At 41.5% G+C, this 23284-nt stretch overlaps 1 protein-coding gene across 1 annotated transcript in view; it reads left to right on the forward strand.

Annotated features, from left to right (window-relative positions):
• The window catches only part of ITGA1 (integrin subunit alpha 1), a 94636-nt gene extending 82633 nt beyond the window's left edge, over window positions 1-12003 (forward strand). Inside the window, exons 28-30 of the mRNA XM_081940410.1 lie at window positions 4770-4862; window positions 5952-6068; window positions 7785-12003. Of these exons, the coding sequence (XP_081796536.1) occupies window positions 4770-4862; window positions 5952-6068; window positions 7785-7829 (255 nt within the window). The 3' untranslated portion in view covers window positions 7830-12003. The remainder of the gene's footprint in view (window positions 1-4769; window positions 4863-5951; window positions 6069-7784) is intronic.
• The last annotated feature ends 11281 nt before the right edge of the window (window positions 12004-23284 follow it).

A 23284-nucleotide genomic window follows, 5' to 3' on the forward strand; every position in this document is an offset into this window, starting at 1 on the left:
GATTCTTCATGCTAAAGCAATGAGCAACATAAACTGTCAACATCTACATATGTTTGAGGCAGTGGTGGGTTCCGGATCCCGTACAGTTTGGAACGGGCCCGGCATCGCCTACATGGATGCCCGTGGTGCGTGCGCATGCGTGCACAACACACGCATGCATCATAGCTGCCAGACACGCTTCTGCAAGCCTCCGCGATGCTCCAGCTGTTCAGCAGAGCGTCACGCAGGTGCTGTACGCACCATGCACCTGCGCGGAAGCGCTGGAAGCTTTAAAGAACAAGTAAGGAGCTCGGGCAGGTGGGTGGGCCCTCCGGAGCACTGTACCGGAACGGTACCTGATGCTCTGGGCAGGTTCCGGTACACCCGTACTATACCCGTACCACCACTGGTTTGAGGCAAAATCAAGCATTACAGTATAGGACTGTAATGTTGTAAAACAATAACTTGCAGACTTTTCTTTCTGTTGCATGCCAGGTAATAATTAATTTCCTTTCATTAAGACAAATTGTCGAGTTAAAAGAAGAATTACCTTCTTTCCTCTAAAAAGAAAATATTGATAGAACTTAAGAGTTTTCATGGATGTTGGTAGGTTCTTGATTTTGAAACCAGAGCAAAATTGTCTTTATAAAATGATGGCTAGATAGATACTGTTAACTATTTTTCAATAGAGGATATTGTTGTTAATATTCAAAGAAAGCAAAGGCTGGCCTAAACAGAAACGCAGCCACTTGTTCCATCATGGCTCGGATTTCCCATTTTACCATAAGGGACTGTCAGTAAGAGCTGAAGAAGCTTCTTGGATGAGAAGCAAAACATCTTCAAAAGAAAAAACAAGATAGTCCAGTTGCCTCTTGAAAAAGTACCTTTGGAACAACCATGACCGGGATGACTGAGGATCTTCATAGACATCATATGTCAGACGTCTCCCAGCAGGGCCAAGAGGAGATATAAAACAAAACTAGAGTACTGATTCATCAGGGAAATGTTCCAGGTCAGAGGTCTCCAACCTTGACAACTTTAAGCCTGGCGGACTTCAACTCCCAGAATTCCCCAGCCCGCTGGAGAGTTGAAGTCCCCTAGGCTTAAAATTGTCAAGGTTGGAGACCCGTGTTCCAGGTAACTAAAGCTACAAAGAGAAGATACCATTGAAAAGAGGTAATGTTGCCTCAGTTTCTAGGCATGTGATAGGACTAAAAATCAAAGAACATGGTAAAAAAAATAAAACTGAAATTACATATAAAGAAGACCAAAGTTTGACAGCAGGTACAACATCAGTTTTAAATTGATAATGAATATATTGAAGTGGTAGAAAGCTTCTGCTGTTTGGGATCAACCATCAACCATAAAAAACAACAACAAGCAGCTAAGACTACTATTTAATAGAACAGCCCTGAAGGTCTTGGAAAAAATATTGAAATGCTCTAATGTGTCTATACTCGTGATGGTGAAGCTAGAGCATGCATGCCAGAGGTGGCACGCAGAGCCCTCTCTGCTGGTACGCGCATCAGGTCTGTGTGGCATTTCTTTCGTGAGCTTCTGTTTCCCTGCAAATGACGAAACAGAAGCTCACAAAAGAAAAAGATCTTACCTCTTGCTGCGCTGCCAGTGTTGGGATGCCGCGCCTCCTGCCATCCAGTTTCTCTTCGGGTCTCTACTGAAAAAAGCACACATGCCTTCGTAGGAGCGTGTCCACACCTTTTCAGTTTGGGCATGTGTGCATGCAGTTTGGTCACTCGGTGTCTAAAAGGTTTGCCATCTCTGGTCTATACTTACAAAGACAATTATGTTATTCCCTGTGACATCAAGGGAGTGAAAGTTGGACTTTAAAGAAGCAGGACAGAAAAATTACTGACGCCTTTGGACTTTGAGGTCAGAAAAGACTCCTGAGAATACAAAGCGAATGGATCTTTAAACAAATCAACCCCTAGTGCTCACTCAAGGCACAAATGACCAGGCTCAAATTATCTTATTTTGGACACATTAGGTAAAGATCCAGTTCTCTGAAAAAGGTTCTAATGCTGGATAAGTGAGAAAGAAAGAGAAGAAAGGCAGCAGCAAAGAAGATGGACTCAGTTCCGAGATTCTGAGTACTCTGTTGGGAGATGTAGAAGAATAGGTTAGGGACAGATCCTCTTGCAGAGAAATCTATGTGGTTGCTAGGAGTTGAAAATAGCTTGATGGCACATAATCACATTTTTAAATACAGCTCTATAAACCATATGTTTCTGGTTTCCTGTAAGCCTTTTTACAACAAAGATATTGCCTTAGAAGAAGAATTAGAAAGAAAAAACAATCGCCCCATGTTCTAGCATTGGCTTCAACTTGCAAGCATTTTTGTTGTTGTTCTTTATAATAATAATAATAATAATATTGAATTTATTAGCCGCTCCCTTTCCAAGCAGGACTCGGGGCGGCGTACACTAGAAACATATAAAACATAACACATGTGTACAAACACATAAACATACATATATACAAAGACATACATGTACGGAGGAGGTAATAAATTACAACATTTAGACAATTAAAACCATTTACATACCCCAATAATAAAACCCAATATACAATAAAAAATTTAAAATTTAAAAGACAGTCGGGAAAAACGAAAAAATTACGGTTGAGCCAGGCCAGATAGTTGAAAAAGGTGGGTCTTCAACTGTGCACGGAAGGAGCGGAGATCGGAAATAATCCTGATGTCACGGGGGAGGTCATTCCACAGGGCTGGGCCCATCACAGAGAAGGCTCTGCTCCTGGGTGTCGCCCCCCGACACTGTTTGGAGGACGGCACCCGGAGAAGTCCCTCTCTGTGTGAGCGAATTGGTCGTAGGGATGTGTGGGGCAGGATGCGATCCTGCATGTAACTAGGTCCTGAGCCATGAAGCGCTTTAAAGATCATAATCAAAACCTTGAAACGCACTCGGTAGACCACAGGAAGCCAGTGCAGCTCGCGCAGGAGAGGTGTTACAGGGGAGTATCTAGTCCTCCCCATAATCACCCGCGCGGCCGCGTTCTGGACCAACTGTAGTCTCCGAGTGCATCTCAAGGGAAGCCCCATGTAGAGAGCATTGCAGTAGTCCAGGCGAGACGTCACTAGCGCATGGGTGACTGTGCGTAGGGCATCCCGGTCCAATAAGGGGCGCAATTGGCGCATCAGGCGGACCTGATGGAACGCCCCCCTTGCCACGGCTGTTACATGGTCATCCATGGACAGCCGGGCATCTAGGAGGACGCCCAAATTGCGCACCTGTTCCATGGGGGCTAGTTGCACGCCCCCAATGGCCAGAGATGGAAGCACCTGGTTGAACCGGGGGGCCGGAAGCCACAGCCACTCCGTCTTGGAAGGGTTGAGTTTTAGTCGGTTGCCATCCGTACGGCCTCCAAACACCGGGACATCATTTCGACGGCCTCATTGGGGTGGTTCGGGGTGGAAATGTATAGCTGAGTATCATCAGCATACAGATGATATCCCACCCCAAAACCACGGATGATCTCGCCCAGCGGTTTCATGTATGTGTTGAACAGGAGAGGTCCAAAGATTGATCTCATGAGATTGTAGGAGAAGAACAACTGAAAACATTGGACAATAAGTGAGTCCAGATGGTAAGCAACGTTCGTGTAGAGTCCAGATTATTGTTTCTCAACTCTGGCATGCCTTGAGGAAGAGTATGATGGAGTTTGAGACGAACTGAAACAGCAGTGTCCACTAAGCGATACAAATATTTGGTGCCAATAGTTTTTCCTTTGGCCTTTCTTATGTCAACCTCCAGAAGAAAGGGTTTAAATAAAATCCTAAATTTTAATTTATCCTTTAAATCCTAAAGTTTAAATTATCCTAAATAAGCCAAAATGCTGCTTATTTTCCCTGTGAAGGTCATTAAATGAATAGTTTATAGTTTATAGTTTATTTAGTTTATAGACCGCCCCCTCTCCCCGTAGGGACTCGGGGCGGTGTACAGACCATTCATAATCAAAACAACAGAAAATAACATAAGACATAGAGCAGAAACAACACACACACACTGTCTGTATATAAAATCCCAAAACCAATTTAAATAATTAAAAAATAATTTTAAAACCCGTTTAAAACCCCAATATAAAATTTAAAAAGCCATCCAGGAAAGTTAGTAATAGATGTTAAATACAGTTACGATTATAATTATAATTAGGCCAGACCAGCTACTCGAAACAGGTGGGTCTTGAGTTTCTTGCGGAAGGAGCGGAGATCAGAGGTGGTTCTAATATCGGGGGGGAGGTCGTTCCAGAGGGTTGGGCCCATCACAGAGAAGGCCCTACTCCTAGGCACCGCCCGCCCGCACTGTTTAGCGGATGGTACCCGGAGGAGGCCCTCTCTGTGAGAGCGGATTGGTCGCAGGGATGTATGGGGTAGAATGCGATCCCACAAATAACTAGGTCCCGAGCCATGGAGCGCTTTAAAGATGACGATCAACACCTTGAAACTCACCCAAAAGGCCACAGGTAGCCAGTGCAGCTCGCGCAGGAAAGATGTTACATGGGAGTACCTAGTACTCCCCATTATAACCCGCGCGGCTGCATTCTGGACCAGCTGGAGCCTTCGGGTGCATCTCAAGGGGAGCCCCATGTAATGTAATAGTAATAGTAAATTATTCTGTCATCACAGGAAATTTCTTTATGTGCACTTCTACTGACATTTCCTATAAGCAATAAGCAGCATTTTCCTCTCTTGGTCAGCTTTTGAATTTGGAACCATCAATATAAGAATAAGCATTATCACTTCCATTTTATTCTAGGCAAAAATTCACAGCGTAGAACTCATTGTGAAAGCAAGTCTAAGGAGTGAAAACTCATTAATGATCTTGAAGAAAGAAAATGAAAAAATAGAGGTGAGCAGTTTATTTTGCATATCATAAATTCAACTGGCAAGCCAGTTTAGCCAGAAAAATTATCTGCCTGTAATTAGGTGGAAAAATCCTAATAAATATAGAAAAATTACTCATAAATAACCATTCAGACCATTAGCTATATATTTGCTTGCAACTCCATTGCTTTTTTAAACTTGAACCTTAATACAGCTGTTGGCATTTTACAAATTAATAACTATTTGTGAGTGTCCTTGAAACAATAATATTTATATATGTATATCTGGTGTAATGCATAAAATGAACAATGTGTAAAATGTCAGCACATATCTTATATCTCAGTTTAGCTAATTGGACAACTGAGGCTCCGTCTTTCATATATATGTTATGTATGTGATGCATCATATTAAATAGGACTGGGACATAATTGTCTTGCTCAACAGTGAAATGGTGGCATATAAATTTAATCCATCAGTCATACAATAAAACCTATATTTATTTGGAAGATAACTAAATCCTATATTAGGATTAAGAGTTACAGTAGGTATCAACTTGCAAATCAGCAGATATAGAAATGTAGTTTTAATGTAGGTGTAGACTTGGAGCTTTAATATTCTGAAATGATGTACAGTATATGACTTATCACATTTTTCTTTCCAAGGCACAAGTATTTATTTATAGAATAGAACACACTGCAGAAGAAACAAAACATTTGCACTTATAGAACTATCCCATAAATGGGAGAGAATCAGAGTTCAAATGTTTCTAACACTAGCATTTGCACACTCACATTTACACTTTTTAACTGATCTCTAAACAGTTTTATTCATTAAAAAAAACTAGGTTGGAGTCAGAGTGAAGGGAGTTCTACACTTCCAGTTGTTGTTTCCCATCCAACATCTGCAGAAGATTTTGAAGACAAGTGGAAAGTTGTTGGAATAAAAATAATTAGTCCTGTCTCACTAAAGGGAACCTTTGAATCCATCCCAAGTTGTATTTGATAACAAAAGAATGAGTTTCTAATGAATAAAAAAGTAGTTTCTATTCAACTTGATTCCTCAGTTTCTATTTTAGAGAAATCATGAATGCTTATTTTGATTTAATGTATTTCAGACAATAATTCAAATCTCAAAGGAGCTTCTTCCTGGCCATGTGCCATTATGGGTCATTCTACTGAGTGTTTTTGCTGGACTCCTGATTCTTACCTTGCTTATATTTGCGTTATGGAAGGTATGATGCATTTTTCTACATTTTTTTCCTGAAACCTTGGTGAGTTGGCAAAGGCAAGAAGCGGAAAATCTTTCTGACTACCTGCTTAATCAAAGCCACTTAACTGATGACCCATCCATGAATTTAAAAGAAAATCAATGTTTTCTATTTTGCAATGTTACAAATAAAATGTGATTCAGAAGTCAGCTTTTGTATGACATAACTTTGAAAGTTGGAGTGTATATTATTATTATTATTATTATTATTATTATTATTATTATTATTATTATTATTAAATGGTTGTTAATTAATATTTATATAAGAAGATTCTAAATGTCATTAAAACATGCAAAATATTTTGGAGTAGGTTAGCGGCTATTCACATTGGTGTTGTTATCTTGGAATTATCCGGTTGGATGAAAGCATAATCCAAATGAGAAAAAACACTGCTCTAAATTAGATATATACCGGTATAAACTTGCACTGCCTTATAAGCTTGGCTTTTCCTAAATCTGATTTCTCACACGTGTCTTTTTTCATGTTCTTATAACTATTTAGTTTTCAGTTCTCAATTTGTAAATATATATTTACAAATTTCTACTGGAAATTATTTTCATTCTTCCCAGTGTTCCATATAAAAATACTTTATTGTTCTCATATTAACAACTTTATCTCATCAGGTTTGAAATAGGGTTGCACTTTTTTGGTAATATAATCTAATACTAAAAAACATCTGTTATTATTCATTTGGCCATAGGTTGGGAGTCTTGTCAAAGCTAAGAAAATAAGATCTTCACAATTTGAAACATATTTTAGTGTCTTAAGAGACACTAGTTTCATTAATTGTTTCAATTACTATTAGTGTTACCACAAAGTGACCCATATAACAACAACAACAACAACAACAACAACATGTAACAGTGATACCCATTGTCATTGGAGCACTTGGTGCCATGTCCTAGAATTTTATAAGATACATCAACAAATTGCAGCTTTCTGCAATAACACCAGTAGAACTGCAACAAACTGTGCCAAACAGATCATATATTTTAAGAAGGTACTTGGTTGATACCTAGGATGCTGACAGCAACCCATACCAACCATTAGCACCAGTCAATGGTATTTGTGATGCATTTTTGAATGTTCAGTTGACTGAGTTTCATGTTTAATGAATAAAGTATATAATAATAATAATACAGAGAATCAACTTTGCATCAATAAAATAAAATGGAGAGAGGAGAGAAAATTAAGTTAGTGCCTTAGTAATAGACCAGTGGAAGATACAGAATATTAAATGATATTAGAAATAAAAGAAAGAGGATAGCAGAAATCCCAAGATGCAAAAATAAATAGCACTAGTACAACTATGAAAAGTAGTGCTTTTAATTCCAAGCAGTATGCATGTCATTCTATATATTTCCCTCAGAGTAAATCTAGTACATATTACCAAAATTAACTGATGGGTCTTTCACAATTTATATTTATCCTAATATGGTTTTATGACTTTTGTTTCTTTTCATGTTTCATCTGAAGAAATTTTATTTTTTGCATATGGGGATGGGGGGTGGGGAGTATTGGAACGATTGACACTCAAGAAAAAGTGTCACTTGGAATCTGTCATTAGCTCATAGTCTAAACTTAGACATGTTACACATGTCAGATTTTGCATTTATCTCCTTTGTGTCTAATGCAGTAATTTTTAATCTGAGGGTTTGCTTGTTTTTATTTTCCTTGCAGGCTGGGTTTTTCAACAGGCCCTTAAGAAAGAAAATGGAGAAATGAGAAGAAACTCCAGAAAAAGAAACTCTTAACAGTTCTTCAATGAACTGTCTTTTGGTGGACTTCATATGACTATAAATCTAATCCTTGGTTTAATGTAAGAAAGGTCACAAAAGTTTTATTTCAAACAACACCTTATGCTGAGCAATAAAGGAAACAGAAAGAAGAAGAAAACCAACAAACCAAAGATAGAAAAGATAATTCTGGAGCGAAAGCTTCTCTTTCTTTTCTTTTCCTTTTTTTATAGGTGAGCAGGACTGAAAAATCTGTGCAACTTGTTCTGAACTTGGAACTTTTTTCTCAGATACCTTCATGGATATACAAGCAACTTTGAAGTCAAGGTGTATTCAAAACTAGGGACAGAGCATGAGACAATTTACTCTTCAGACTCTATCCTTATTTTTAATATTGTCACTTATTTTTAAAGCACAACCCACAGGTTTTTTTTTAATCTCAAATGTATGCACAGGGACATATATCCTGCTGAACTGAATCTGAGGATTTCAAACAGTGTCTGATATGCATAAACATCTGCAACTTTGATTTATCATCATTCTTACATGGCCAAGAAGCCCATATTCAAAGCTGAGTATGCTACTGATTTGGGAAACATTTATCCAGGAGGAAAAACACCCTTCAGAAATTAGCAACGGCACCATAGAATTTCACAGAGGTGTTCTCTATCACGCATCGGATGGAATTCCCCGCCTTGTGTATAACTCTAGAAAAATTATTACTTCATGGCTAAGGTCATATTTGTAATCGGATAACCTCAAGTACATTCCTTGCTATTTACAATTTGAGAGGGGAAAATGCGCATCCAAAAAACTGAAAACTTGCTATATATTGCTCTGAACTCATTAACGCTAAGATATCAGAAAAGTTATATTTCTCATAAATTAAAAGTGTGTGGGTCCTATAATTTAGTTTACATCTAGAAATAGAAACGTTTAACCATTTTGTGCAGAAGTGGGACTTTTTTCACAGCGAAGGGGTGAATTTGAAAGCAGATGCCATTCCTTCACATAGGGGGGAATTAGCTTCCCCTTATGACTGAAATAAATCAGAAGATTACATTAGAATCATGCATCACTCTGAACCATTTTATTCCTCCAAGGTGTATATCTTCACTAATGTTTTCAGGTACTATATGTATTGACCAGCAGGAGGCAGTGCAATACTGGTTTTCTAATAAAGATAAAATCCATAGCACCCTGCCTCCTGGTGTTCAATGTAATAGAATAAGAATAGCTATCTGCACAGATGATTACTGCTTTCTCGTTATTAATGATGAATCCTTGAAAAATCATTTGCTTTATATTTAGTGGAAAATGTGAAAAAAATGAATTTTGTTTTTTGAAAACGTTAAATCATAGTTCTTTAATTTATTACAGACAGAATATGGATCTTCATGCAAATCACCAATGCTTGAAATTTGCTTGAAGATTTGATAGCAGAAAAATAAGATTTTTTTTGCCTTCAAATCAGTGACTACACGGAGAAGTCCATACAGTTTTCCAGACAGAGGTTTATAGCCTTCTCCCCAACGCTGAGAGGGGGTGACTAGCAGGTCCCAGGGAAAATTAGAATTCAAATTCCCCTGCTCAATTTTTTTTAACCAGTAGACCACTGTAATATGCCACACTACAATAAGGCAGTGTAGCAAATGTTTTTGACAAAAATTCAACATGACATGACCATCATAGATGTTATGTGTGCATTTACAGAATGATTTATTTTCATTATTTTCCTCAAATGCTTTTCGTTGCTGTTTTAGCCACCGTGTTTTTCCTTACTGAAACGGTTGATTGGTATCAACCATTTTCAAATATTACACAATATTTAAAGTTTGAACTTTATTCTGGTGCTCATAAATTCTGTAATTCTATTGTGAATTGTACAATTTTCCCATATCAATCTGCCACTATATGTAATTTAAATATTTGTTCAAATAGACATTTAGAATAGCTACAGTTATTTATGTTAAATATTAACATTTTATCAATCCACTGGAATTTTTGAAAAGTTATGCTGAACAATTCTTGTACATAAACAAACTATTATGATTTTTTTTAAAAAAAATCAAAATCTGAAAAAATCTGAAGACTTATTATTGGAGGATTACACAGCAACGGCAATAAAAAATGACCCATATTGGGAATGATGCGAATCATGAAATGGATAGAATAGGATTTCCTCACAAGTACAGTTTCATTTGGGGATATATACAGTATAATCTCCTACTGGAGCTTCTGGAGCTTTTATTTCAAATATTTTAGGTCTATCCAATTTTACATGCATTATAAGCAATAAGAATTCAGATTGGGGTTGAAATAAAACAAGGTATCCTGTAGAACAATTTTCAGCTGTATGGACTTCAATTCCCAGAACTGTCCAGCTAGCAAGGGAACTGTTTTAGTTTGATCTACAATAGATCCATGGCCTGTTAGGAACCAGGTTACACAGTTGGAAGTGAGTGGCGAGCAAGTGAGCAAAACCAAAACCATCCTTCCCCTCCCCACAATCTGTGGAAAATTTGTCTTCCATTAAACCACTCCCTTGTGCCAAAAGGGTTGGGGACCACTGATATGATGTTTGCTCAAAGTGTTCTCCCTACTGAAAAGGAAAGCAAATTGTATTTTCCTTTTCAAGAATTGTTGTTAGTTGCAAAGTTGTGTCTGACCTATTGTGACACCATGGCCTTCCTGTTCTCTACCATCCTCTGGAGTCCATTTAAGCTCACGCCTACTGCTTCGGTGACTCCATCCAGCCACCTCATTCTCTGCCATCCCTTTCTTCTTTTGCCCTCAATCTTTCCCAGCATTAGGCTCTTCTCCAATGAATCCTTCCTTTTCATTAGGTGGCCAAAGTATTTGAGTTTCATCTTCAGGATTTGGCCTTCTAAAGAGCAGTCAGGGTTGATCTCCTCTAGGACTGTCTGGTTTGATCGCCTAGCAGTCCAAGGGACTTGCAGGAGTCTTCTCCAGCACCATAGTTCAAAGGCCTCAATTCTTTGGCGTGCAGCCTTTCTTATGGTCCAACTTTCACAGCCATACATTGCAACTGGGAAAACCATAGCCTTGACTATATGCACTTTCGTTGGCAGGGTGATGTCTCTGGTTTTTAGTACGCTGTCTAGATTTGCCATAGCTTTCCTCCCCAGGAGCAAGCGTCTTTTAATTTCTTGGCTGCAGTCCCCATCTGTGGTGATCTTGGAGCCCAGGAAAATAAAATCTGTCACTATCTCCATTTCTTCCCCATTTATTTGCTAAGATGCCATGATCTTAGTTAGAATTGCAGGGATGTTTGTATTTCATATTGATGCCCTTAAATTTTGTGACTTCATTGTGAGTTGTACAGTCTTCCCATATGAAGGCTGGCTGGGAAGTTCTGGGAGTTGACGTCCACTGCTCTTATAATTGCAAGGTTGAGAAGCACTGCTATAAACTATCAAATATATTTTAATTTTCTACTTATAAATTGAGGAATTATTTAAGTGGCTAAATTTAAGATCTCAAATACTAATTCATACAATACATTGTACAGCATATAGATGAAGTATCATGGAATAGATAAAATATTGTAAGCACTAATAACCACTACTGAACACTATGGTCTAAATCTACTTGAACTTAACCAAGGGTGACAAAGTCCAATTTAAAGCAGTAGCAAATATTATTGGCACAGCTAATTTGTAGGTATGGCTGACTTTATCTAGATAGTGATTACAAGGTGTAGCCACTGTACTTATTTTAATGGAATTTAGTTTCAAATATTCATAGGAACATGAATATAGAAACAATTGCATTCAGTAATTTTAAATATTCTAGTTAAATTTTGTTGAAATGCCCTAGAGAAATTAGGTCATAAATTGGAGTACAATGCTACATAATGTGAAAAATAACTTATCTCCCACTTGTGTCTTTTTTGTGTATTATAAACTGTTTTGTCATGCACTTGTCATTTCAAGAGCAGCATATTGATAAATGCATGTTTTTAAAATAGAAGGCTACTATTCATTTCACTATCTAATTTTCTTTTCATGTGGAATGTTTCACCTATGTCTCTATAGGTATTCTACCCACACACATCAAGGATCTCTGATCTACAATATTTAGTTTTGAACTGGGATTCTAAATTTTCTTCTGATGTATTAAAACTAATTTGCAATGGCAAATGATGGGAATCTATTTTGCCCCATTAATGGCAGTCAAACCGCGAAACTGTGTTCTACATAGAAATGTCCACAAGGTATAGTTTTTAAAAAATCAAGATGGTGGACATGACAATACAATCAAAGCTCCACTTTTTTTTATTTTTCCATATAAACAGGGGGAGTTTCCTTGCAGCTGCCAACTTGACTTTTAACCATAGTCTGTCTACACCCCAGATCTGCTTTGAGTCCAAAACATTTACCAAAATCATTTTCTTTTTGGGTATTTATAAAAAGGAGTCATCATCAAATTGTTTGGGGAAAAAAGGTGAAATGCCATTTTATATGGAGCTTAAAAACATTCTGTCCATTATATTATGTTGAGGTAAAGGTCTGACTCCTGCCTTGCAGCATCAATTGAAGTAACATGCCATGTATTCATTTCTATTTTTCTGTAAATATTATTTGTGTGGGTGAGATTATGTGAATGCATATGTGTGTTACTAATATAATTACACAATCTTGTCTAAAATTGTGAATAAAACACTTTGCTTAGTCATTATAATTTAGCAGACACTACATTAAGATTTACAACTTGAGATCTATGAATAATTACGACTGTAGGTGACCAATATTTGAAAAAGTCCCTCAGGATAGGCTGATACTACTTTCTATTAATTCTGTCCATGTATGGATAGGATCACAGAGAATCCTTAATCTCCTTCCTGTACAGTTTGAAATCTTATATTAGACCGAGATTTGTATGTTTATGAGAGGTATTCATCTTATTCTATGCTAAATAAAGAACAAGTGAACTGTGATTTAACTTTACTGACAAATTAGCAAGGCTCTCGTGGGATGGCAAGCTATAATGTGGCTTGTTTTTGGCTGGTGAGCCCACTAACAGATATTACTCTAGTCTATACTATAGTATTTCAGTTTGTTAAAAGGGACTGAAACAAGCTGGAATAAGTTTTGCAGGAAAAGTAATCATAGCTTGTTGGCTAATTCTTGGTTTGTTTCCTTTCCCTCCTTTATAACCTGCTTCTTCCTTGCATAAACATAGTTTGATAGAGGATTATAAAGGACAAAGGTATGAATAAAATGCCATGTCTAGCATCTTGTCTACTTTGATATTGCCTTCCTTCTCCCCTTCTGGACTCTGAATCCCTCAAGTTAAACAGTTTCCATGTTCTATAGTATCACATCTTTTCCTCCCTTCGCTAAACTGTGTGTGGGTGTGGCCAGTATAATAATTAATTAATAATAATTTATTAGATTTCTAGACCGCCCCCTCTCCCCGGAGGGACTCGGGGCGGTGTACAGGAATAAATTTAAAAAACCATATAAACAATCATATAGATAGCTAAAAATCAGATTAAACAACCCCTGTACGAATTTATAAAAGTTAAAAACAGACCATAAAACCAATCATAAAATTTAGAAATAAAACTGAGGTGGGAAAGATGGAATTAGGCCAAGCCGGCTAGCTGGTACAGGTGGGTTTTAAGTTTCTGACGGAAGGAGCGGAGATCCGTAGTCATTCTAATGTCGGGGGGAAGGTCATTCCAGAGAGTCGGGCCCATCACAGAGAAGGCCCTTCCCCTAGGCGTCGCCCGCTGGCACAGCCTAATGGATGGCACCTGGAGGAGTCCCTCTCTGTGTGAGCGAATCGGCTGAAGGGATGTATGGGACAGGATACGATCCCGCAAATAACTAGGTCCTGTGCCATGGAGCGCCTTAAAGATGATGGTCAACACCTTGAAACGCACCCAAAGAGCCACAGGCAGCCAGTGTAGCCCGCGCAGGAGAGGTATTACGTGGGAGTAGCTAAAGACTCCCAAGACTGCCCGCGCGGCCGCATTCTGAACCAGCTGCAGCCTTCGGGTGCATCTCAAGGGGAGCCCCATGTAGAGAGCGTTGCAGTAGTCTAGCCGGGACGTCACAAGCGCATGAGTGACTGTGCGAAGGGCGCTCCGGTCCAATAGGGGACGCAATTGGTGCACCAGGTGGACCTGGTGGAACACCCGCCTGGCCACGGCTGTCACATGGTCATCCATGGACAGCCGGGTATCCAGAAGGACACCCAAATTGCGTACCCGATCCACGGGGGCCAGACGTTGGCCCCCCAATGGCCAGTGATGGGGTAAGGTGGTTGAACCGGGGCGCCGGTAGCCACAGCCACTCAGTCTTGGACGGGTTGAGCTTGAGTCTGTTACTTCCCATCCAGATCCGTACGGCTTCCAGACACCGGGACATCACTTCGATAGCATCGTTGGGGTGGTTTGGGGTAGAGATGTACAGCTGGGTGTCATCCACGTACAGATGGCAATCTACCCCGAACCCACGAATGATCTCGGCTAGCGGCTTCATATATGCATTGAACAGGAGAGGAGAGAGGACCGACCCTTGTGGCACCCCACAGGAGAGCTGCCTCGAGGTCGACCTCTGCCCCCCTGCCAATACAAATTGCACTCAGCCAGAGAGGTAGGAGGAGAACCACCGCAAAATGGTGCCCCTCACCCCCAACCCCTCCAATCGATGCAATAGGATACCATGGTCGATGGTATCAAAAGCCGCCGAGAGGTCTAATAGGACCAGGATGGAGGAGCAACCCCCATCTCTGGCCCTCCAGAGATCATCCACCAACGCGACCAATGCCGTCTCCGTGCTGTGGCCGGGCCGAAAACCGGACTGGCGCGGGTCCAGATAGACAGTTTCCTCCAGGTGGTGCAGAAACTGTTGTGCCACCACACTCTTTACAACCTTTGCCAGAAAGCAAAGGTTGGAGACGGGACGGTAGTTGGCTAACAGAGCTGGGTCCAGGGAAGGCTTCTTGAGGAGGGGCCTCACCACCGCCTCTTTCAGGGCGGCCGGCAGGGACCCTTCACTCAAGGAAGCATTGACTAACTCCTGGAGCCAGCCTCGTGTGACCTCCCAGGATGCCAGTACAAGCCAGGAGGGACACGGGTCCAATAAACATGTGGTGGCTCTCAGTCGCCTATGCAGCCTGTCCATATCATCGGAAGTAACAGAGTCAAACTCCTCCCAGAATGGGACCTCATGACCCGCCTCCGACGTCCCTTCCAGACCACTAGTAGGGACCAACTCGCTTCGAATCTGAGCGATTTTGTCCTGCAGATACTCCCCAAATTCCTCTGCTCTGCCCTGCAGAGGAGCTTCCCGTGGCCTCTGTTGGAGGAGGGAGCGGGTCACCCCAAACAGGGCGGGCAGGGCGGTTATCTGCGGATGCAATAAGAGTGGCACTCTTAATGCCACAAGGTAAGTCCGTAAATGGGCTCTCACCTGAGTTCGGTCAGATTCAGAGCGTGATGATCTCCATCTGCTCTCTAGGCATCTCTTGTGGCGCTTCATCACCCTCAGCTCCTCAGTAAACCAAGGGGCCTGGGTGGTTCGCTGCCGCAAGAGGCCGCAAAGGCGCCACCCGGTCCAAGGCCCCAGCGGCCGCACTATTCCATGCAGCCACTAGGTCCTCCGACCGGGTGTGGGTCAGGGCTACAGGAAATGGCCCGAGCTCCATCTGGAACCTGTCAGGTTCCATCAGGCACCTGGGGCGGAACCATCTTGGGCAATCTGGTTCCGCCTCCCCACGGTGGGGAGTAGCGGCTGGAAAGTCGAGCCAGAGCAGTGAGTGATCAGACCATGACAGGGGGGTGATAGCTAAATCCCCTACTCCCAGATCACTCCTCCATTGGCCAGAGACAAAAATAAGATCCAGTGTGTGTCCTCCCTCATGTGTGGGGCCCTGAATTATTTGGGTCAGGTCCATGGCTGTCATGGAAGCCATGAACTCCCGAGCTACTTCGGATGCCTCCCCTACCAATGGCAAGTTGAAGTCACCCATGACCAACAGTCTGGGCGTTTCAACTGCCATCTCGGCGATCACCCCAAGGAGCTCGGGCAGGGCTGCTGATGCATAGCGAGGAGCCAGGTATACAATTAGCAAGCCCAACTGCTGTATGTGACACATCCGGCTCGCGGCCTGTGGGAGTGGCCAGTACGTGACGCATGACAGCCCTGTTCTATAGTGTATAGGACAGTTCAGTTCCCTGTTATTTCCTGAATCATACAGAAGTCTTCATCTGCTTTTGCTTGGAGCAGCCAAGTCAAAGGGAATTTTGCTCCATTCCCAGAAAGGAGCAGTGCTGTACATAGTCAGGTGGGAAAAATAATTTGGTTTAATGGAAGTAAAGCAAATACTTAGTCATATCCATTATTGAGAAACACAAAATAACAGAGTAACAGAGGTGGAAGGAAACTTGGAGATCATCTAGTCCAATCCTCTGCTCAAGCTGGAAACCCTATACCATTTCAGACAAATGATTGTCCAATCTTTTCTTTAAAACCTCCATTGATGGAGCACCCATAACCTCTTAAGGCAGTGGTTCTCAACCTGTGGGCCGGGACCCCTTTGGGGGTCGAACGACTCTTTCACAGGGGTCACCTAAGACCATCGGAAAACACATATTTTTGATGGTCTTAGGAACTGAGACACCAATTTTATGGTTGGGGGTCACCACAACATGAGGAACTGTATTAAAGGGTTGCGGCATTGGGAAGGTTGAGAACCACTGTCTTAAGGCAAAGTATTTCACCGACTAATTGTTCTAACTGACAGGACATTTCTCTTTAGTTCTAGCTTGGTTAGTGCAAGAATTGTTATCTACTACCTGTAAAAACAAAGAGAAATAAATACTAAGGTATAACATTGGTATTCATATATTTATTTATTTATTATTTATTATTTATTTATTTATTTATTTATTTATTTATTTTTTATTTATTTTTTATTTATTTATTTATTTATTTATTTATTTATTTATTTATTTATTTATTTATTTATTTATTTATTTATTTATTTATTTATTTATTTATTTATTATTTATTTATTTATTTATTTATTTATTTATTTATTGGACTTGTTAGCCGCTCCCTCTCCACGAAGGGACTCGGGGCGGCGTACAATAAATACATCACATGTTACACGTTAGACATTACACAGAGGAGGTATAAAGTCACAACAACAATTGTTACAATACATAAAACAACAATAATAATAAGGTTAAAAAGCATTAAAATACCCTAGAAATTTAAAATTTAACGTTTAAAATTGCCAGGAGGATTAGAAATAGAACTATAGTTGAGCCAGGCCGGCTAGTTGGAACAGGTGGGTCTTGAGTTTTTTACGGAAGGAGCGGAGGTCGGTAGTAATCCTAATGTCGGGGGGGAGGTCAATCCAGAGGGCTGGGCCCATCACAGAGAAGGCCCTGCTCCTGGGTGCCGCCCTCTGGCACTGCTTAGTGGACGGCACCCGGAGGAGTCCCTCTCTGTGAGAGCGAATTGGTCGTAGGGATGTATGGGGCAGGATGCGATCCCGCAAGTAACTAGGTCCTGTGCCATGGAGCGCTTTAAAGATGGTGATCAACACCTTGAAACGCACCCGGTAGTCCACAGGGAGCCAGTGCAGCTCGCGCAGGAGAGGTGTTATATGGGAGTATCTCGTACTCCCCGTAATTATCCGCGCGGCCGCATTCTGGACCAACTGTAGTCTTCGGGTGCAACTCAGGGGAAGCCCCATGTAGAGAGCATTGCAGTAGTCCAGACGGGACATCACCAGTGCATGAGTGACTGTGCGAAGGGCATCCCGGTCCAGTAGGGGGCGCAATTGGCGCACCAGGCGAACCTGGTGGAACGCCCCCCTCGCCACGGCTGCCACATGGTCATCCATAGACAGCCGGGCATCTAGGAGGACGCCCAAATTGCGCGCCCGCTCCATGGGGGCCAGTTGCTCGCCCCCAATGGCCAGCGATGGAACCCACTGGTTGAACCGGGGGACCGGTAGCCACAGCCACTCCGTCTTGGAGGGGTTGAGCTTAAGTCTGTTGCCACCCAAGATATGTCTTTTTTTAAAAAGAGAGACTAGCAAGGAAACGAACATATTTCTCTATACTTGTAGTTTTGTTTGATCTGCCCGTACACGGTTCTTAGTATTTTACTATTAAACACACCATATATGTGCATCTCTTTAAAAAGGTTTGCAGCAGATTTCACACATTGTGGTAAGAGAGGAGGTTTTAAAATTATGGCTTTTTGAAAAAGCCATGGAGGTCTAGCTTGCACACAACATTAATCTGTAAGCCACAATTGTACCCACACAATGGCTGGGTTTATATTGTGCTAAGCTGAAACCAGACAAATGATATGATGCCTTAGCATAATGTTAAACTTGGCAAGTGTTTACCTACCACAGCCGTACATGAATTTTTCCTCTTACTGTTTAGAAAAGCAGGAAAAAAATTGTCGCTGAAGAAGGGGGAAATCTTCCAACAATAACTACGTTGTTAAAATGTCACCACCTCTCCGGTGCATCCTAAGAACCGTAGAATGAATTTGGCTCATTTATTTCTAATTTCACAACTCCAACTTCTGTCCCCCCTGTAGCTCCTCTAAATGACTCAGAGATTTCTCCCACGCTGCTAACAACCATTCTGAGGAATGCAGGAAATACAACATCTTTTGTAAATGCAATATATAGCACACAAATAGATTAGCAATCTGACGTACACACAGGGGTTGGCTTTATCAGATGAGACATTATGACCGACACATCCTGTCCCTTCAGGATACACAATTCTCTCATCATTAATTAGCAGGGAGGAGCATTCTTCGAAGTTTATATAAACTATTGAGTGGTTATAATAACAAATACAAGGACTCAAACTTTTTCAGAAACCTCATGATGTCAGTGAGAAAATAAATGTATGCCAACAAAAAGTAAGAACCCACTTGTTCCAATGTGGTAACGCAGAATTCTCAAACAAGAAGCACCATATAAAGAAATTGCTTTCATTATATTTTACACTTCCTTTCCACCCAGTGCTCCACCCCACAGTTCATGAATAGGTAGCATGAAATACACTGTCATCATATGAACAAGCATTTTCAATGTTTATTTAAGGAAATGTCACATATCATTTTAACCTGACATGCCTTGTTCTTTTTGTACTGCCTACAAATTAGACTAAATTTAATACAACTTATATTAGGAAGGGGATGTGGTGGCTCAGTGGCTAAGACGCTGAGCTTGTCGATCAGAAGATCAGCAGTTTGGCAGTTCGAATCCTTAGAGCTGCGTAACGGAGTGAGCTCCCGTTACTTCTCCCAGCTTCTGCCAACCTAGCAGTTCGAAAACATGTAAAAATGCAAGTAGAAAAATAGGAACCACCTTTGGTGGGAAGGTAACAGCGTTCAATGTGCGTTTGGCATTTAGTCATGCCGGCCACATGACCATGAAGCCATCTTCGGACAGTGCTGGGTCTTCGGCTTTAAAATGGAGATGAGCATCGTCCCCTAGATTCGGAAACGACTAGCACATATGTGCAAGGGGAACCTTTACCTTTATATTAGGAAGGCTTGGAGAAGCACCTAGGCAAACTCCGCTGGTCCTTTAAAATTAACCAGTCTAATTCCCGTTTAAGATCAAATAATTAAAACCTACTTTTTGTTCTAGGGTCCCACTGAGTTATTTGTCCCGATTCTGCCTTTTTTCTTTTAGAATGTCACTCTAGTCACTAGTGTATTATTTTAAAAACCATCTCCGTTCTCAGTCTTGAAAAAACTGCATGGCTCTGGTAAGCATGACTGGAGTTTTGTACGCGTCTTATGCTAAAGAATTGAAAGCTGATAAAAATGTAGTAAAATGCAGTAAAAATGACCTGGCAACATACAATGATCAAGAAACTAAGGTGAATTTGGAAATATGTTGGGAATGATAAAGCTTGACTTCATAAAGCATTTTACAAAGTGATAAATAAGATTTTAAAAAATCTCAATAGAAATAAGAAGAAATGAGCCAAGAGCCCCAATAGAAATAAGCAAAAAATACCAGAAAGAAATTTATATAATAAAGACTACATAGGCATAATACTCTATGGAGATGACCATGCAGAAGCTGTTCAGAAACATTACAAAACGAAAATGTACAGACACATGCACTTAGCCCTAGAAAGTGGGAAAATATTAGAGACTTTAACTATTAGCCCAAGGAAGCAAGAAAGTATTAGAAAGAGACTCAGACTATTTCCTGGCATATAAGAAAACTAGATCTAAGACAGGGGTCTGCAACACTCAAAGAGCCATTTGGACCCATTTCCCACAGAAAACAAAACACCGGGAGCCAATAATTTAACATCTAGTGTGACTGGGTGGGCACTCGCTCCCACCCAGTCACATGACACTCCCCCCCAGCCACACCCACCCAGTCGGTCATTAGGGCAAAGAAACAGCTGTTAAATTATTTGCCACACCTAGCTGTGCCTCACCTCTCCCATCCCAGCCACCTCTTGCCACACCTGGCCTTGAGTGTTTTGTTCACCTTTTTCTTTCTGACTCTCTGTCTCTGTTTCTCTCTGTATGTGTGTCTCTAACTGTGTCTCTGTGTGTCTCTGTGTTTTTCTCTCCGAAAATGGAGATCTGGTGCCTGTTTTCACTGGCAGACTGCTTGGGCCACCACCGACGTCCCCGACACGAGTGACATCAAGCTGGCCACTCCCACCCTGGCTACATCCACCCCTGCCCCCAACGTCAAACACAACCCTGATGTGGCCCTGAATTAAATCTAGTTTGACACACCTGATTTACAAGATAGTTTTTATGCCAGATACTATAAAATTCTATTGAATAGAATTTTATAGTATAGTAAACACAGAATAATATCAATGTATGTTCTCTACAGTTTCAAAATGAAGGGACAGACATAAGAATCTCAAGTATAATAAGGGAGGCCCCTAATAGTATGAACTGTCTGAAGGGGAACAAGTTACCTCCCTGGAGCTTCCTAATAAATGAGCTTCAAAGCCTATTATTAAGAATGTCTTGAAGCAGAGATAAAATAGCCATCTACTAAGAGGTGCCTTGATTTGGATTATTTCTCTGAACCAGGGATGTCCAAAGTTGGGAACTTTTAAGACTTGTGGACTTCAGCTCCCAGAATTCTTCAGCTGGCTGGCGAATTCTGGGAGTCGAAGTCCACAAGTCTTAAAGTTCCCAAGTTTGGACACCCCTGCTCTGAACAATTCATTGGCCAAAATTGTTCCTTCAATTCTAGAGTTGTATGAATGCTTTGTACACATAACTGATGTAAGAGGATGATATCACTAGTTCTAGGAAAGGAGGAAGCAGTGATTCAGGGTTCTTTTTGTTCTCTTTTCTTTTTTGCAGTTAGGAATGTTTTTCTTCTCCTTCTAGCTCCAGACAGGATGTAATCACAGTGTAATGAGAAATCTACGTATGAGTTCATACCTTAGAGATTTTAAAACTCAAATAAAGGGACATTTCCTATTTATTAATTCATTTATTATATTTATTTCCTGCCTTACTCTGAGCTCAAAGGGGCACAAGAGGCCCTTCCTTCTTTGTCTTCTCAAGAACTGTGAAATAACTAAGGCTACTAAAACTTGGTCAGAGGAAAATTATGTAATTCAGCATAGATATAAAACAATACATAAGTCAATGAGTTACTTCTGGGAGTGTTTGAGTGAAGCAAGTCATACATGCCGGAGTAGTCACAAATCAATGAGTTAGTTATAAAAAGGCAAGTCTCCACTTATTGTTTATGACATTTAACAATGTTTTCCTGGTAACTAGGGTAGAGGTGGAGAGAAAAAAAGTTATTGGAAAAGTTACTTTATTGCAGTGATGGCGAACCTATGGCACGCGTGCCACAAGTGGCACGCGGAGCCATTTGTCAGGGCACGTGAGACGCTTCCGGTTTGCTCGGAGGGTGGTTTTAAGCGCTCCGAAGGCTTCAGGGAAGCCTCCGGACGGTCCCTGAAGCTTCCGGAGGGCCTCCGGGAGGGGGCGGGGGAGGCTCTTTTCGCCCTCCCCAGGCTCCTATAAAGCCTCTGGAGCCTGGGGAGGGCGAAAAAAGCATGTAAAAATGGGGGGGTCGCGCGTTGTGCGCACATGCGCACTGGGGGGGTCATGTGTTGCATTATGGGTGCAGCATGCCTGCACACGCCCCCCCTGCGCTCCCCCCCCTTGTGGCATGCGAGCCAAAAAAGGTTCGCCATCGCTGCTTTATTGGGTCTCCAATGATCAACAAATAAAATATAGAGTTGCTCTGGTGTATGCTGTAGTTAAGAAGGGCCTATCCTTGAGTCCCAAATTCTGTAAGAGGGGTACCAGAAATTGCATTGAAATATAAAGTCTCTATTCCCCCCCCCCAACTTTTCAGTCTAGGCAGTCTAGGATTTTTCTGGTGGTCTCCCACTCAGATACTTAAAAAAAAAATCTAGCCTGGCTTTTTTGAGTTAGATAACATTGACTAGGTTCTGTCAACAGCTGAGGGGGGAGGGGGGACATTTGTTATACAGTATATGCCCAGGACGGCGAATCTATGGTACTCATGCCGCAGGTGGAGCTGAGAACGGAGCCATGCATGCTCTGGCCAGCTGACTTTAGCCTTTTTTTGAGGCAATTTTTTTGCCCTCCCCAGGCTCCAGAGGCTTTATAGGAGCCTGGGGAGAGTGAAAACAGCCTCCCTGGCCCCCACAGGCCCTCTAGAGGCTTCAGGAGCTTCCCTGAAGCCTCCAAAGTGCAAAAACTCGGCCCTATGGGCAGTCCTCTTTGGACAGCGCTGGGTCTTCGGCTTTGAAACGGAGATGAGCACCGCCCCCTAGAGTCAGGAACGACTAGCACATACTGTATATCCATGGGGAACCTTTACCTTTACATGCTCATACATGTTTAAGTCACTCTGTCTGGATGAATAGTTACTCCTACCAATTCAAACAGTAGATTACTTCTCTTCCAAATACTCTAAATCACAACATACAACTTGCCTTAGGTGCCAGTGCCAGAGAATAAGACCACATAGCACACCCACATACCCACAAAAACCACCAAACTTTTCTCTCCCCCTTCGGAGGAGTGGGTCTTTGGCACCATTTATACATCCCACACTCTTCCTCTCTTAAAAGAGCCCTTGATGGAGCCACGGAAGAAGCGAACAGACGGAGCATCTCTGAAGGGGGAAGTCCTTTCACACCATCCTGTGGAAGTTGTGTTTTGTTCCCCCTTATCTCTTGTGCCTCTCTCTCTCTCTCTCTCTTATTTTGGCCTTCACCCGAAAACTAGCAGGAAGTGGGCAAGAGGCCAGAAAAACCTCGTTCGGTTGCACGTAGCCTCTTAAAACACCGGAACGGAAGAGTTTTATTTTGTGGCGAGGCGAGGGAGTAAAGAGGAGGGGCTTAATCTTCGGCGTGCGGGGGAGGAGGAGGGCCGG

This window comes from Natrix helvetica, assembly GCF_964273705.1.
Source record: "Natrix helvetica genome assembly, chromosome: 2".
In the NCBI taxonomy this organism is placed as follows: Eukaryota; Metazoa; Chordata; class Lepidosauria; order Squamata; family Natricidae; genus Natrix; species Natrix helvetica.